Source organism: Marmota monax, unplaced genomic scaffold (assembly GCF_021218885.2).
Source record: "Marmota monax isolate L192 unplaced genomic scaffold, Marmota_monax_Labrador192_F-V1.1 WCK01_AAM20220418_F8-fsc00157, whole genome shotgun sequence".
NCBI classification, from domain to species: domain Eukaryota; kingdom Metazoa; phylum Chordata; class Mammalia; order Rodentia; family Sciuridae; genus Marmota; species Marmota monax.
Window position 1 is genome coordinate 3530143 of NW_026694573.1, and position 16844 is coordinate 3546986.

The window sequence follows — 16844 nt, forward strand, 5'->3', positions numbered from 1 at the left end:
TTTAAATGTGCCTGTTTTATTTGATCAACTTGCTGATGCTTGTTCTTTAGAAGTACTTTGTAAGAATCCTGGAAACTGATACTTCTTGGTAATGTTATGATTACAAGACAAAGCTTGTTGGAAAATTACTACTTGATGCCAGATTAACTGACGTTCAACTTTCTTCTTCCTTTTCCATTACTTGAACAACCTTATTTAATAAGCAAATTCTAAGGATAAAAAACTGATCCCCTTTTCTCTTGAAGATTTATGTTGTAGCTCATCCTGTACTAAACCCTGGCCAGACTTCTTTTCAGTATTTGACTTCTTTGAGTTGTTCTCAATCTCTGGATTTTTGTCACAATTATTTGCTTTGCATATCTTATCCTCTCTAATTTATCTTTTGTACATTAATGATTAATGTGCCAATCAATGCTGAGATGCTCTGATAAATTCCTAAGGATTTGTTCCGCAAAACCACCACAACACTGCTTATGTAGCCAGGATAGGAGCCACAAATATCTTCTGAATTACTTTGTAGATTTACATTACTTTTCCCAAATCCTGAACCACAAGGATTACCAGACTACCAGAGGTCACAGTACTGGACTTTTTCACAAGTCATATTGGCCATGTGTTGCTAAAGCTGAGCTGATGACATTTCCACAAAAGGCAACTGAACAAGGCACCACATTAAGCACCTGCATCCGAAGACAAAAGAGACAATCTGTGTTCTTGGAGCTTCTTGAGGTGGGCTTTTCTGGGCTCAACCAACTAGCCTGGAAAAACAGCTTAAACTCTTACCCATAGGTGTGTTATTTCAAAGTATTGGCATTCTTCCAAGATACCTCCCAGGGTGTCAAAATTTAATCTGCTGCCAAAGCAAACTCTAAAATGAACACAAAGTCCGTATTTTCTCAAAAAACAAAATAACCAAATTTATTTAGTTTGACATTTCCTCTGATCTAAAGAGAAAAATGTCAATAAACAAAACAAAAATCCCCAAACAAAACCTAGGACATACATACAGGCACCTATCCCCATGAATTCAGATAATCTAAAAGAAGAAGAGTAAAGTTCTGTTCAACAGAGAAAATTATCTTCGTTTTTGGAAGATGTTTCCACGTCCCATTCCACGTCCTCTTCCTCTTGCAGCCACTGAAAGGAATAGAATGATGAGAACAGGTCAGTGTAGTCAGTGCATGTTCACAACATGGAGCAGCTTAAATCCTGGGACATCAGCTCTGGAAGGGACCTGAAAGGCTACCTGACTGAACATTTCCCTGACCCATAGCACTTTATAATAAGGGGATGAAGACCCAGAGAGGGCTGGGGGGGAGGGGGTGATTACTGCCATTAGAGCAGGAGCCAGCACTTAGATTCCTGCCTTCTAGTCCAGTGATACAAGAGGTGAGAGGCAGTACAGAGAGAAAAGGTGGTCTTGAGGACACAGAAAAAAAGATGAATTCACAAGGCTGGGCTAGGCCAAGCAAATAAAACGTTACAGATGCATTTAATTCACTTTAAAAATCTGAAACAAATAATTTGGACCTCTGTAACACAAGAAGTCTAGGAGGGCATCAGAGGATTTGAAAAACAAATGAAAATATTCTGATGGCTACGAACTGGAGTCTCACCCTTCTCTGCTCTTCCAGAGCCTGGAGCTGTCCTGAAGAGGGAGGAGAGTTCCATGAGAACCCATCCACCTGATGACAGGACTAGCGCCAGGGTCTGAGAGAGGCACAGGTGGTTCAGGCAGAAGTCAGAAGTGTAGGCAAACTCACTGCCAAGTGCCTTTTAGTCCATAGCCAGCCAGTGCCCCTGTGGCTGGAGAAATGGTGCAGCTCCACTAGGTCAATCATGGCAACCAAAGGGCAAAAGATTTATTTATTTTTTTTTTTGTACTAGAGATTGAACTCAGAGACACTCAACCACTGAGCCATATCCCTAGCCCTATTTTGTATATTATTTAGAGACAGCATCGCACCGAGATGCTTAGCGCCTCGCCATCGCTGAGACTGGCTTTGAACTCATAATCCTACTGCCTCAGCCTCCCCAACTGCTGGGATTACAGGCGTGCGCCACCTTGCCTGGCTTAACTGTTGTTTTTTTGAGGGCATTATAAAAGATTACATTATTGTATCTTTAAACTCAAAGCTATATCACTATCAAATATGTAAAATATGCAGCTAAAGATACAAACGAAGGATCCAAGGCCTTCCTTGACTGTAAATCTTTGCTCCACACTAGGCAGTTTCTAAGAGATAACACTTGCTTTCTTACCTAACAATGTAGCAGAACTCTAAAGGGGCCCAAGTATAAAACCTGACTAGGCTAACCTTAAGAAAAGCAGCCTGGCTGTCACTAGATAAAGGCTGGTACACTTCTAGAATGTGCTAAAAGAGGGATTTATTGTCAAATATAAACAGCTTTGAAGCTACAAATCCTGGGACTGAGGAATTAGCTCAGTGGTAGAGCACTTTTTTAGCAGAAGGCTCAATCCTCAGCACTGCAAAACAAAGAAACTGGAAGTCTAGCCCATTATTGGGTAAAGATGGCTCAAACACGTATTCCTTGTCTGGAAATGGATTCCCACTGTTAGCATCTCACCAAGTACATGCTGGATATCAACACATATCAACAAGTCTTTCTAGGAATGCTGCCCCCGACTGCTTCAAAAATCAGTTCATTCACATCCTGGTATATCTCTGCTCTGCAAACTAGGTAAGAGCAAACTATCCTTAGGCCTCTTAGATAGAACTTCTGAAAAGGAAGGCCCTTTAATAAAGGTATAATAGAAGATTTATTATCTTAAATGATAGGAAGTTCTGCCTAATTTCTAAAGAGCCACTTTGGATTTTGCATAAGCCCTATAACTGGGATCAGATCAGGCAAGACCCCACCATTTCAGAGGGGAAATGGGTGCAGGGAAAAAGGGTGGTACTGGGTGTGAAGACAGCTGAGGTCAAGTCCACCCCTGCCCATAAGCAGTAACTGGACCTTTTCCTAAAATACAGAAGATAAACTCTAATTTAAAAACCCATGCAGGAGGAGCACCTACCTTGGGCCTTCAGAATAGCAGCTTTCCCCCTGCCAGCCCCTGAACCTTGATTTTTATTTTTCATGCTCTTTAACATGGGTGCATTTTTCAGCATGTCAGGCAAAATCAGGAAGCGGATCTTGCTGCCACGGATGTACACCTGTTCCAGTTGTGCTACTCTGCCATCTCTGTATGTGACTGTGATGTTGGACATCTGGAAAAAAAATTACCAGCTTATCAATAAGGGTCAACAGCATGCCAATTGTGGTGGTGCATACCTGTAATCCCAGCAACTCAGGAGGCTGAGGTAGGAAGACCACAAGATTGAGGCCAGCCTCATCAACTTAGTGAGGCCCTAAGAAGCTTAGAGGGACCTTGTCTTAAAGTAAAAAATAAAAAGGGTTGGAGATGTAGCTGAGTGGTTAAGTGCCTCTGGGTTCAATCCCTGGTGCACATACACACCCAAACCAAAAAAAAAAAAAAAAAAAACCAAACAAACAAAGAGAATCGATTAATAGCACTAATAGAGAACAGATGTTTTGACTGGTGGGATAGGGGAGTCTAGAATTGCAAAAACTGACATTGTGCGATAAAGGAACTAGGCAATGCTGGTGAACTATCACAATAATAGTTGGTACTACTGTATGCGCCAGGGACTGCATTAAGCAGGGTAGGTATAAGCTCTTCAACTTTCACAGATTAAAAACCAGAACAAAACAAAACAAAAAAACCATGAATGTGTACAAGGTCAAAGAGCTGGAATGCAGGGGGCAACAGTTTGGAAACAGATGGCCTGGTTCCAGAGCCCCACCTCTGCTGACTATACTGTCTCCTGGGCCAGTATATGAAAAGTTCTTGATGATGATAAACCCTAATTCAAACGTTTTGTTTTGTTTTTTAAAGAGAGAAAGAGAGAGAATTTTAATATTTACTTTTTAGTTATCAGCGGACACAGTATCTTTGTTTGTATGTGGTGCTGAGGATCGAACCCAGGGCGCACGCATGCCAGGTGAGCACGCTACCGCTTGAGCCACATCCCCAGCCCTCAAATGGTTTTTAACTGCTTATCCAAACCATGTCCTCTCCTGCACCTTCCTGGAACTCAGATTACAAAGGTACCATGAAAGTTACAAGCATAGGCCAGATCTAGTTCTGACTCTCCTATAGTACAGGGCCCAAGAAGTGGAGATGGCAGTACCACTCCCAGGGTTTGCAATACTAAAGAGGCATGAGGCAAAAGCTTAAACAAGAAGGAGGGCACTCAGGCAGGAACTTTTAGAATGCAAGGACTGGGTCCTTGAGTCAGAATCATGACTGAGGATAGGGTCATCACTTTAGAGATGAATCACTCAAGTTTGTGGACAGAGAAAGGGCTAACAGGATTAAGGCAACACTTTAGGAAGTGGAATGTGCCAACATGCGCAGTTGTGGGCTGGAGGGAGGGAACCTCTAGGTGAGAGCAGCCAGCAGACATGCTGGGTGTGGGAAGGAATACAGATCTGCCAGTATCAAATTCAATAGATGCCACATTTAAAAAAGTAGTCTTCTGAATAGAGGAGAGAATTATCTTTGTGTGTGTGTCCAATTTCTATTCATAAAGTTCCAGTACATCTTTTTTGTAAACTATTTAAAATGGGATCACTTTTCAGAAACTACACAGATGTATCATGGGTGAACAGCAAAGGAATTATAGATGAATCTGCATTGTTTAGCTTCTCCTCATGCCATCTGTGTCCAAGGGAAGGCCTGACATTGACTAATTAGATTTTGAGCTATACTAATACTGGTAGTAAATCTGCCTATCAGTAGATCCTTCCACTGGATTCAAAATTTTGATCTGTATGCCAGCCATTTGGTGCCTCAATGCCCAACTGTAACAGCCAATCAAGAAAAAAAAGTATCTGGAAAGAAAAGCAGTCTGAGCAGACGCATCCAAATCTGCACTGCATCCAGCATTGCGATGTGTCATCATGGGAAAGCGAGACTGATGTACTGTCAACTGGTGGAGCTTGGATAAATCTGGCTGTCAAATGGCAAACTGTCCTTGAATGATATAAGCCTCTAGAGGTAGTCCCTCTAAGTCAGGGTTAAGACACACGAAAGGGGTAGTGTGAGGCAAGTTCACTGTTGCTGCCTGTGAGATACTTGTCCTGATAATCTGCAAAGATGATGGAGAGATCTGGGTTGAGGCTCAGTGGTAGAGCCTAGCAACTGTGAGGCTCTGGGTTCAATCTTCAGTACCACATAAAAATAAACAAACAGAAAAAGATACTGTGTTCCATCTAAAACTAAATATATATATATATATACACCAGCTTAATTAAAAAAAAAAAAAGGATGACTGGAGAACTTGGGCTTGGGTGGTAGTGATGGTCATACCCTCTGGGGAAATTGCCAGCAACAGCGATGGCCCACTCACTTGAATTGGGGTGCACATCCCCCGCCATCTTACAACCAACTTTTCCAATGAGAGAGCCACACTGACTAGCAAGGATAACTGGGAGTCTATGGACAGCTGAGCTACTGATGTCCTCTTTCAGTTATGCCAATGTCTATAGCAAATATGGCTAAAGTATGGGGCTGGGGATGTGGCTCAAGCGGTAGCACGCTCGCCTGGCATGCGTGCGGCCCGGGTTCGATCCTCATCACCATATACACAACCAAGATGTTGTGTCCGCCAAAAACTAAAAAATAAATATTAAAAAGAATATATATATGGCTAAAGTAATAATTTTCTCAGGATAACCCTTTCCTTGAACATCTTAACCAATTCTCTCTTCTGATGATACTACCAACTTCCTTTGCATACGTAAGTAGATGTGGAGGAGGAAAGGAAGCGGCGAAAGAGACCCAGGGGATATGCAGAAGGCATCAGGTTTTGGTTGTCGCCTCTGCTCATATGGGCAAGAGGACTGTAATTTATTCAGAATAGGCCAAGCCCAACAACAGTGTGTTGTTTTCTCCAGATTTCTGTCTTGCTTGTTGCTATCTTATGCTTACTTGCTCTTCAAATGATACCTGGTTAGGTAGTCTCTGCTTGAAAACACAGAATAAAAAAAGACCAACAATGCTCTGGGCTTTCCCCACTCTAACTGTGCACTCAGCTAGAATGATTTCTAGAGCTTCAATTCACTGTTTCTGTTTTACCTTCAGGGGCAACAGGGTTCTGGTTTCCTATCAAGCCTTCTGCTATAGGTTCCATACCCCCAGTTTGTTAATTTTCACACAACTCCTATTCTTCCCTTGAAGACTATCATAACCTCTGGTGCCACAAAAGAACACAATTATGGTTTATTACTCAAGACAAAAACCTGCATTCCACCAGGCTCCCCAATACCAGATATACCCATAACTCTCTGGAAGACAAAAATGGCTGAGGCCCTCTAAGTGAATGAGACCTAGCATTGTCATCTGTACCCAGGAGTTTAACCCTGGGTACTCTGAAGAATTCTCTGAGTCCCAGTTCCTTTCTATAGTGAGGGAAAAAAATGTAACAAAGCCAATACTTCCTGAGTACTGACTAGACACCGGGAGCTATCACAGGTGACTGATTTGCCATAGTAATTAATTTTATACCTCAAGACCCTACCAGAGAGATGGGACAGACACCATTCCCAGCCCCACTGGAGAGATGAAGTAGCATAGCCTGTCAGGCAGATCTATCTCTGGAGCCCTGTGCCCTTAACCATTCTATTGTACCCAGGATCACGTTGCCCCTATGTAGTTTGGCTGGGATTTGAACCCAGGTCCATCTAACTCTAAACCCATACACTTAGCCACGGCAACAGACTTCCTTCCTGAAATTGTCAAAGAGCCAATTAAACAAAACAAAGTATGTCTAAGCTCTCAATTACCTAACACATAACAGAAACTCAGAAAAAGTCAAATCTGAATGATAATTAAAAATATCTATTTTAGCGGCCGTGCTACTGCTAAGCCACATCTCTAGCACACACTGACACATCTCCCTCTTTCCCTGTCAGAATCCCACCCTGCTTTGAAACTCTCCAAAGGAAGCTATCACACAGGTCCAATAAGACCTTGTGTGCTTTCACAAATAGCTCAGGTCCTGGCTGAACAAGAGATTCTAATGCCAAAAGACATGTACTTCAACACTAAGATTCAGGCTCACTACTGTCCTCATGCTTTCTTTGCAACACCAGAGGGGAAATGGCTGCACAGCCTCACAGTACTACTAGTTGTCCCCCATAAAGCCAAAGGAAAAGTAGAAACTCTTTTTGCAGTACTGGGAACTGAACCCAGGGGGCATGTTAACACTGAGCTACATCCCTCAAACTTTTTTGAGACAGGGTTTCACCAAGTTGCCCAGGTTGCTATCCTCCTGTTTCCCGAGTAACTGGGATTACAGGTGTGCACTAACATGGCCAAAGACACCAACTTTTGAGTGGACTGTTTTCATGAAAGTTAGGATGGAACACTGAGTTTGATCAACTACCTAAACAGCCACAATGAAACACAAATGGTGAAAGCCAGGTACACAACTGAAATGACACTCGACACTGAGATGTAAACAGCTAGCTCTAGCTCCAAGATTGTGAAGTAATGCTGGGTTGTGTTGTGTGGTGATATGAAAAAATAAATAAACAAACAAATTATATATATATACATTTATATCTGTATGTGTGTGTATGTGTAAATATATATATTCACATTTTTTTTTTTTGAGGGAGTGTCCATCCATGGTTCCTAACTCACAACTCCTCGACTACCACCAAGGCAGGCCATAGAAACTAGAACATCTCCTTCCCAAAGGCAGGCCATAAAAATTATCTTTCTCTGCCTTTCTATCTTAGAGCTGGTCATAAAGAAATTCTGACCTACATTGTCTGATAGCAGACTATGAGGGGTCCTGTCCTGTATCTGGGAGGAAGGAATACGGGACAGAAAGGCCAAGAAGAATCCATAAAGAAAGGTCTTGCTGGGTTTCCTCACTTAGTCTATTAGCATTAGACCATAGCTTTTTTGCCCAATTGCCTTTCTACTTGTCTGTCCATATTTCCATCATGTCTATGCAATAAAATCTCCATAAAAACCCCCAAAGACAAGAGTGCCACGAGACACAGGTTTTCAGGAAGGTGATGCACCTGGAAAGGGCATGAGGATTCCAATGTCCCTTCTCCAATGCCTTGTCCTGATTATCTATATTCTTTAATATCCTTCATAGTAAACCAATAAACATAAGTGTTTTCCTGAATTCTGGGAGCTGGTTGAGCAAACTGATCAAACCATGACCAACTTGGTATAAATTAGGGGTACCACTGAAGGGGGTAGTGGACCCCTAATTTATAATAAGTTGGTCAGAAGCACAGATAAAACAACCTAGGGCTTGCAATTGGCATCTTAAGGATGGTGGCAGTCTCGAAGACCGAGCCCTCAACCTATGATATCTGATGCTATCTCCACATAAATGTTAGGACTGAACTAAATTAGGAGAAACTAATTTGACTGGTAAACACTACAAAAGTGACTGCTTGCTAAGTATTAGGAAAAATTCTTACATATTTGGTGTCAGAAGTGTTTCAGGTTGCGAGAGTACGTTAGGAAAAACCAAGGAGTTTGAGTTGATTTTTCTTTCTGTATCTTTAGGGGGTGCCTCAGGACTATCAACATGCTAGAAATGTACATTTTTAGGACAATTACACACATACACAAGAAAGATATAGTCACTTAGTTGCCACTGTTGTAATGGGAATATCAACTTATGAACTTACCTATCTTTATTCTTAGAAAACACAAAATACAAAATATTTAGGGGTAAGGGAGTATGATGAATGCAATCCACTCTATGGTCATGTCAAAGCTCCAAAAGCACCACCTCAGCTTTGACAGAACTCACAATTCTATCATTTTCTTTCACCAAAACTTGTAAAAATTTTGCCACTTTGTTTATGATGAAATGGATCTGATCCTTACTCTCAGATTCTACTTAAGACTTTATGAACACACATTTATTAACACATGCTTATCATTTTGTTTTTCTTCTTATTTCACTCATTATTTTGGGGGGCAAGGGGGAACAAAAATTTTTATCTTTTTCTTTGAGATAGGGCCTCATTATGTTGCCCAGGCTGGCCTCAAACTCATTGGTTCAAGTGAACCTCTTGCTTTGCCTCCCAAAGTAGGGATTACAGAACCCAGATGAAAAATGTAACTGCATGATTTCAGTCAAAATAACTATTCAAACACTTGTTTTCTGTATGTATTTATATGTATCATTTATAATTTAGTTTTATTTCTGCAAAATTGGAAACATTTTGGAGTTTTGAACCATCCCCCCAACTTACATCAACCATGCTTCCAAACATTTAAATAGTCATCCATTTTTACAGGGTGAATATTCTACGTAACTGTAGTTTAACCTCAATTTATTTAGCTCTATTAACAGAAATGTTGGTTTTCATGTTTTCTTTACTAAAAATACCACAGCAATGGATACCATTGGCACATATATTTTTGTCTACAATATTAAACTGGTTCTTAAAACTCTTTCCACACCGACATATGGTAAACACACTTAACAGAAAGGATACACAGTAGAATTTTATGCAGTAGAATTTCCACCTCTACTGATAGTTTATCAAGGAATCCTTGGTAGCATTATTAATTTTATTTTCAACTTTGAATATTCTTATTATTTGCTAATTTACATATTTGACTCTTAAGGCCTTTTTTACATGTTATATTCCATTTATATATTTTTTCTTTTGTGAGTCACCCATTTTATGTGTTATGTTCACTTTTAATTGGAATAACATTCTTGACTTGTAAAAAACATTTATATAATAGCTTTTCATCATTAAAAAATTATATGATGACCTAAGTGTTTGAATACTGACCAGCTGAGCCAGAAGACACCCAGCATTCCCTAAGAATCTATGAAGACACTCTGGAACCTTGCACACTGGACTCCTAATAAAACCTACAGTCATAAAGATCTCCCTCAAAAGGCTATCTGCATATGGTCTTGTGCTAAAATTACATGCTTATTCTTTCTCATTATCCCTCACCTTCAAGTCTTCATGGTTTTTTAATATTTTACTAAATACCGGGCTCTTTCTTTTTGTGGAACTGGGGATTAAACCATACATGCTAGGCAAGTGCTCTACACTCAAGTTACATCCCCACCCCTGTTTAATTTATTTTGAACAGGGTATTGCTAAGTTGTCCAGGCTGGCCTGGAACTTTCAATTCTCTTGCCTCAGCCTCTTGAATAAATGGAATTAAAAGAGTGTACCACTACATCACACTTGCATTCTTACTTTAAGATTGGTTCTTCCTTTGATGTTTAATAAAGACAGGATGGTTTAAGTCTTTGTTGGGTACAGAGAGACGAAGAACAGAAACTTGCACCATTAGGGGCCTTTAGTTCTAAGTCTTACATCCCCACGTTGGACAAGAGATGAGGGATGTCACATCTCTGCTACAAACAAAAAAATGGCTAATAAGAATCATGCGGCATGTCACAAGGGCCCTTGCTCAACCCCATCCACACTCTTAAGAGGATGCCCACAGCAAAAGTAGTAGTACAATATCACCCATAGCAGATGTCATAATCTTCAGAATTGGTCACCAGACAATACTTGCCTTGCAGTTGTGAGGTTATAGAGGAAAGTAAAGGCCGCTACCTTCTAAACCACAGATGCACAGAACCGCTAGCAGCCTCTGACCCACTAAATGCTACTTCAGGGGATCTCATCACAGGTTTAATGCATGCTTTCATTACATTTCCAAATATCAAAAAAAGTATTATAATAGGTTATCTTAGAAATATCCAAGGGACCCTAAAAGAAGCCATATTTTACTTCTAAAAATACTAGGAATACTATTGAGGATATCATCTAATATATTTCCCTAGCATGCCAGGACAATCTGTACAACTTATGAACACTACATATCTTAGTAATGATATAAAGGTACCTGAATATACCTTTATTTAATGTACAGGGATTTGGGGTTATATTGCTGGGAACTGACTGCTTATAGTTTCATTTTACTTTCTAGCCTAGCTTACCTGAATCAAGACACATTCCTCAATTTTTATCCTACCATATAAGGGGCTGAGGGTGTAGCTCAGTGGTAATGTTTGTCTAGCATGCATAAGGCCCTAGGTTTGATTGCTAACATGTACACACATGTACATGCATACACACACACACATTGAGGAAGGGAGGAAGAAGTTGTTGTTAGAGAAGATAAAGTAGGACATTGGGGTTTTTAATTTTTAATTTTATTTTTTGTATCGAGGATTGAACCAAGGAGTGCTTAACCACTGAGCCATATCCTGAACCCTTTTTTACATTTTATCTTGAGACAGGGTCTTGCTTAGTTGCTTAGGGCCTCACTATTTGCTGAAATTGGCTTTGAACACACGATTCTCCTGCCTCAGCCTCCTGAGTGCCACTGAGCTGCTGGGATTATAGGCGTGCACCACTGTGCTGGGCTTATTCCTTTTTTTTTGTTTTTTAAATGTTGCTTGAACTACCAATTCTTCTGCCTTAGTCTCCCAAGCAGCTAGGGCCTTAGGCACACACCCCCATGCCCAGCTTATAACATTTAACTATACTCTCATGAAGCAGAAATTCAAGATCACTGCTTTGACAGCCACGTTAGGTTCCCACAATAAACCCTTAAATTGGAAGGTGGGTTTTTTTATTATGATTTTATGGTGCTGTGGATCAAACCCAGGGCCTTGTGCATGCATTCAAGGGATCTAACACCGAGCTATATAGTAGCTCTAATTCTTTTTGAAAGTTTTTATAAGGCAAACACTAAACCCCAAAATACATGTTGGGAAAGAAGTCCATCAACTGAGATTCTTGCAACTGTTTTCCAAATCTTTGCAAAGTGCTAACCCATCCCATTTTTATAATAGAAAATGTTATTAACACTACCCTCTGGCAAAGAATAAGCAGGGAGAGTATTGGGAGTATGACATCATTTCCAAAGGGCAGACTGACCAGCTAGGAAGGAACATATGGCCGGGTATTCCCTGAGTACAGTGCTCAGTGTTTACTTGCTGCCAAGTTGAATGCCACACAGATTGCTACATTCAGTGAGCTTAAGTTCTGGTAGACCCAATGAAGCCTCATCATTTTGACATGGATAGGGTTAGAGACTTGTGTCCCTGCAAAAATCCACACATTGAAGCCCTAATCCCCAGTAACTCAGAATGTGATCATGTTTACAATTAAGTTAAAAAATGAGGTCATTAGGGTGGACCTTAACACATACACTGGTGTCCTTATTAAGAGGGGATTTGGGGCTGGGGTTGTGCCTCAGCAGTAGAGAGCTTGCCTAGCAAGTGTGAGGCCCTGGGTTCGATCCTCAGCACCACATAAAAATAGTTTAAAAGGGGGGGAGGGGAACTTGGACAGAGATGCTATAGAGGAAAGACCACGTGGGAGAAGATGCCTTCCACAGCTGAAGAGAGCCTGGAACAGATCCTTCCCTCATGGCCCTATCAAGAAACCAATCCATCAATACACTGATCTCATACTTTTAGCCTCTAGAAAGGTGAGAAAACAGATTTCAGTTGTTTACACCATCCAGTCTGTATAACTTTATTATGGTAGATCTAGAAAACTAATACAGGCAGGGAAGCAGGTAACTGGCCCCCCATCCAACATTTGACACACATCTCTCCTTTCCTCTGTACTATGGTTCTTATCCCTGATGTGGAGAATGAAATAGTGTGTGAAAGAGGTCCAAAGTTTATCCCAAGTCATACTAGATGGCAGACTGCAAGGTGATTTCAGGTCTAATACCAACGGTCTGTAAGTCTGAGGCCCTGAAGATTCAGTACATTGCCCAAATTAATTAACTAAAAAAACCCAAGTATTTCAATAAGCACATTAAGAGTCACTACCCTAAGTCTTGCATTCTACTCTCCAAACTAAAGTGCCTTGAAACAGATGAGGATCTCTTAAGCTAAAAGACTGCACTTATGAAAGTAAAAGAGTAACAGAGGCCAGGCCCTTTATAGCACAAAGAAAGGTGCAAATTTTCAGACCCTCCTGTTGAAGAACAGATAGCATAGGAGCCTGAACTCTCACAATAACACTGAGGAGATTAACCTCAGTTACTGATGTCAATCTCCTTGCATTCAAAGGAAATGCCTGAGGTGTTCAACCTGGCAGAAAGATTATAGACTCAAAGGTACAGAAAAAAAAATCACAAATAAATGAATGAATACTGCAAAGCAATAGACAGTCTGAACCCCTGACCCCCATTTTAATCCAGGATAAGGTTCTTTACCTCTCCAACCTAGAGAACAGTAATAGGTACCTTACGTTGAACAATAACAACATGTGAGGCACTGAGCTACCTGCTGCACACACATAACTCATCTGATATATATATATAACAACCATGAGATTTAGGTATTATCCTTGTAACAGTCTTGGAAGTGTGCTGCTCATATCTCCCTCAAGAGACAACAGACTTTGAATAGTACAGGGACCTGACAGCCTCAAGCTGCCACCTGTGGGATTCACTACAGCATTCACCCTGTGGTCTCTCTCTCCACAAACTCTTGGCCAAATACTAACCATGGCAGGAGTACTAGAATCAGACCATTTCTGTTCTATTCTAAACTTCTCATAGAAGCAATCCGTTTGGCTGAGACTTCTTCAGAGCTATGCTGCAGTATGAGGCTCTTTCTGCTCAATCCTCCTTTCCCTGGTCAAACTAACACCTCAGACTGAAAACTCTCTTGCCTACTCATGCTTATTTGTTCCATTATCCTTTTGTGTTTTTATTTGTGTTCTTAGGAATTGAACTCAGTTGTTTTACCACAGAACTACATCTTTACATCTTATTTTTTATTTGAAACACTAAATTGCCTCAAATTTGCAGTTGCCTTGCCTCAGATTCCCAAATTGCAAGGATTATAGGTGTGTGGCACCATACCTAGCTCTATTATCCTTTAATGACATTTCCTGAATAAAACTTTTATACATCCAACTATGAGAGTCCCCAAATAACACCATCTCTATTTTACAGAAAAGGAAACAGACAATTCATATGCCTAAGGTCAGCTAGTTAGAATTAAAATTCACATTTTTTATTCCAAAGCTCAAACTCTTAACCACAGATTTAAAGAACAAAGATCATATCAAGTAATGCTATAAAAATTCACGTGACTATGGTCTGGGGTTGTGGCTCAGTGGTAGAGCACTTGCCTAGCGTGTATGAGGCACTGGGGTTGATTCTCTGTACTGTATATAACTAAATGAGTAAAGGTCCATCAACAACTAATATTTAAAAAAAAAAAAATTCATGTGACTATGCAAAAAACAAAGTAGTGCTATGAGAAGGGTTCCACATCAGGAAGCTTTTCCGTCATATAGTAGCAGAATGATGTCTAGTAGCTTAATTCTTTAATCTCATTCTCTCTACTTTATGGATATCAAGATTATCATCAAACTTGCTTCCTCACAAGGTAGTTACAATAATCAAATGAGTTTCTTCCTCCAAGAAAAAAGTAAGAACACACTGTACTGAAGATTTTGCCAACTGCAAAGCATGTGGGGAAAATGAATAACAGCCCTGACTCTGAAGGAGTTTACCAAAGGGAACAGCAACATTTCTCTAAAATAGCCCTTTAAAATATGGGAGAAAATGATTACAGGATAGAGAAAACAAAGGACAAAATTCCAAATTTATTATATCTTTTTTAAGGGGGGGGGGAGAGAGAGAGAGAGAGAGAATTTTAATATTTATTTTTTAGTTATCGGCGGACACAACATCTTTGTTTTGTATGTGGTGCTGAGGATCGAACCCGGGCCACACACATGCCAGGCGAGCGCGCTACCGCTTGAGCCACATCCCCAGCCCAAAATTCCAAATTTATATATGGCTTTTCTGCCTCAAACCCTGAGTTTCCTGTTCATGCATATAGTCTGAGAGCCTATGAGTGCCTAGCACACATTAGGCATTCAGTAAATAACTGATGAATGAGAAGAGCCTCATAAAAACCTCTAATCACCCACCACCCTTTTGTCCTCTGAGATACTGGAACACACCTCCCTCACAACCTCATGTAAAGCAGGGTACCTGGCAGTTCATATTGTCTTCTGCTTCAATGAGCTTTCCTCGGTATACCTCACCCGTGTTTGTCTCACATGTCACAATGTGGCCCTCGGCCTCATGCAGAACTTTAATCGGCACACCAATAGACATCTTGGCCGGAACAGAGTTCTACAGTGAGAGAAATAACATTCAGTTAATTTTCAGAGTCCAAGAAGGGCTGGTACTCCAAGATGCCAAAGCTACAATTTCAATAAAAGAAAGGGAGCGGGCTGGGGTTGTGGCTCAGTGGTAGAGCACTTGTCTGGAATGTGTGAGGCACTGGGTTCGATTCTCAGCACCACATATAAATAAATGTTCATCAACATCTAAAAAAATTAACAAAAAGAAAGGAAGCTTAGTTCTTGGCTTGGAAGAACCACAGCAAACTCATGCAAGATGTGAGATGGACAGGAGTCATAGGATGGACAAAGGGAAAGCTAATAGGAATGAAAAGAACCCCTCCCTTCTCCCACCCTACTATGTGTCCCTTAATCTTTATCAAAATAATTAATAATCAATACAGTGTGCATGCTGGGGGAGAGAGGACTGGCATGCACGTTCAGAATAATATATTTGTCAACCTACAATTGCTAGTGACTCAATTTTGAGAATGTTATAGACCTGAGTTGTTTAGAATGGTAGTCACTGTCTACATGCACCTAATTAAACTTAAATAAAACAGAAAATTCAGTCAGTCACTCTAGGCATATTGCAAGTGCTCAACAACCATGTGTGGCCAGAGACCACAATACTAGGTAGTGCAGACACAGACCAAAGGACCCAGACAAATCTAAGAGTGGAGGTTGTGCTTTTCAACTCAGGTCTTTCGACTCTCCATTTATTGCACTACCAAGGCTAAGGAAAAAAAGTATCAAAATGTTCAGAGTGATAACGTGCTGTAAGCAAGCAATGTTACTGTGAAGGAAAAATAATCAGGATAAACGTTTGATTTACACTAATTAAAAAGAAATAAGCGGCGAACATTTTAGTGAGATGACTCAATGACTCAAATGTGGAACACATACCATGTGTTCAAGAGACAAAGAAGGTAGATGGGTAAAGAGAATGCCTTGGTGAGAACTCATGGCTTTCAGCTTTAGGAATTTGTATTATAACAACAGGAAGCTACAGGTTTATACATAAGAAAATACATAACGAAAAAACAACAGCACTTATAAAAGCAGAAAAACTTGTTACACCTTCTAGAGCAGTCTGGAAAGCACTGCAAGAAAGAGGCAGAAATGCAAAGACCTTTGAAAAGGATGACCCAAACAGGACTTCGGGGAAGAAAATGATTAGGCAGAAGTGATTCCAAGATTTACTGGATATGTCGGAAAACAATGACCTGTAGAAGCATAGGAAGTGAAAATCACCTACTTTGGGGAAGAGTTAGTGATTAACTATTCCAAGTGCTAATAATATGATGGAGCGGGGCCCCGCTTCCCGCTCTCCTCCCTCCCTCCCTTATTCCGGCTGAGCTCCGGGGCAGCGTATCCTTCTCCGACGTCCAGCCCTCACAAGTGCCTCGGCCTCCCCTCACCCATCCTCGGTCTCTCCTCACCGGCGGCGGCCTACTCCTTCTTCTCTAAGATGTGGCTAAAATTGAAGCGACTGCAAAGGCGTGAGGAAAGCGAATGGCGGCAACCACGTTCCCAGAATACCACGGGTTCCCAAAATGCCGCGCGCATGACCCGCCCTTTCCTTTGCTTATTGATGGGCGCGGTCTAGTCTCCGC

The 16844-nt window shown here is 40.8% G+C and overlaps 1 protein-coding gene across 2 annotated transcripts; it reads right to left on the reverse strand.

The window, feature by feature from the left end:
• Nucleotides 1-891: 891 nt before the first annotated feature.
• On the reverse strand, nucleotides 892-16827 carry Snrpd3 (small nuclear ribonucleoprotein D3 polypeptide). 2 transcript variants are annotated; one of them, XM_046421155.2, is made up of 4 exons: nucleotides 16671-16827; nucleotides 15095-15238; nucleotides 3041-3233; nucleotides 892-1137 (listed from the first exon to the last, which is right to left on the reverse strand). In XM_046421155.2, the coding sequence occupies exons 2-4, from the start codon at nucleotides 15218-15220 to the stop codon at nucleotides 1076-1078; spliced, it is 381 nt and encodes a 126-aa protein (XP_046277111.1). In that variant the 5' UTR covers nucleotides 15221-15238; nucleotides 16671-16827; the 3' UTR covers nucleotides 892-1075. The 2 variants fall into 2 exon arrangements, with proteins under 2 accessions (XP_046277111.1, XP_058427774.1); XM_058571791.1 differs by having other exon boundaries at nucleotides 16650-16674.
• Nucleotides 16828-16844: the final 17 nt, after the last annotated feature.

Bases quoted from the DNA above. Each gene is read 5' to 3' on its own strand.
- Snrpd3 (XM_046421155.2), bottom strand. From the start codon at position 15,220: ATGTCTATTGGTGTGCCGATTAAAGTTCTGCATGAGGCCGAGGGCCAC. The intron at 3,234-15,094 runs GTACCCTGCTTT...TTTTTTTTCCAG, and splicing joins AAGACAATATGAACTGCCAG to ATGTCCAACATCACAGTCAC. The intron at 1,138-3,040 runs GTAGGTGCTCCT...TATTCCTTTCAG, and splicing joins TGCTATTCTGAAGGCCCAAG to TGGCTGCAAGAGGAAGAGGA.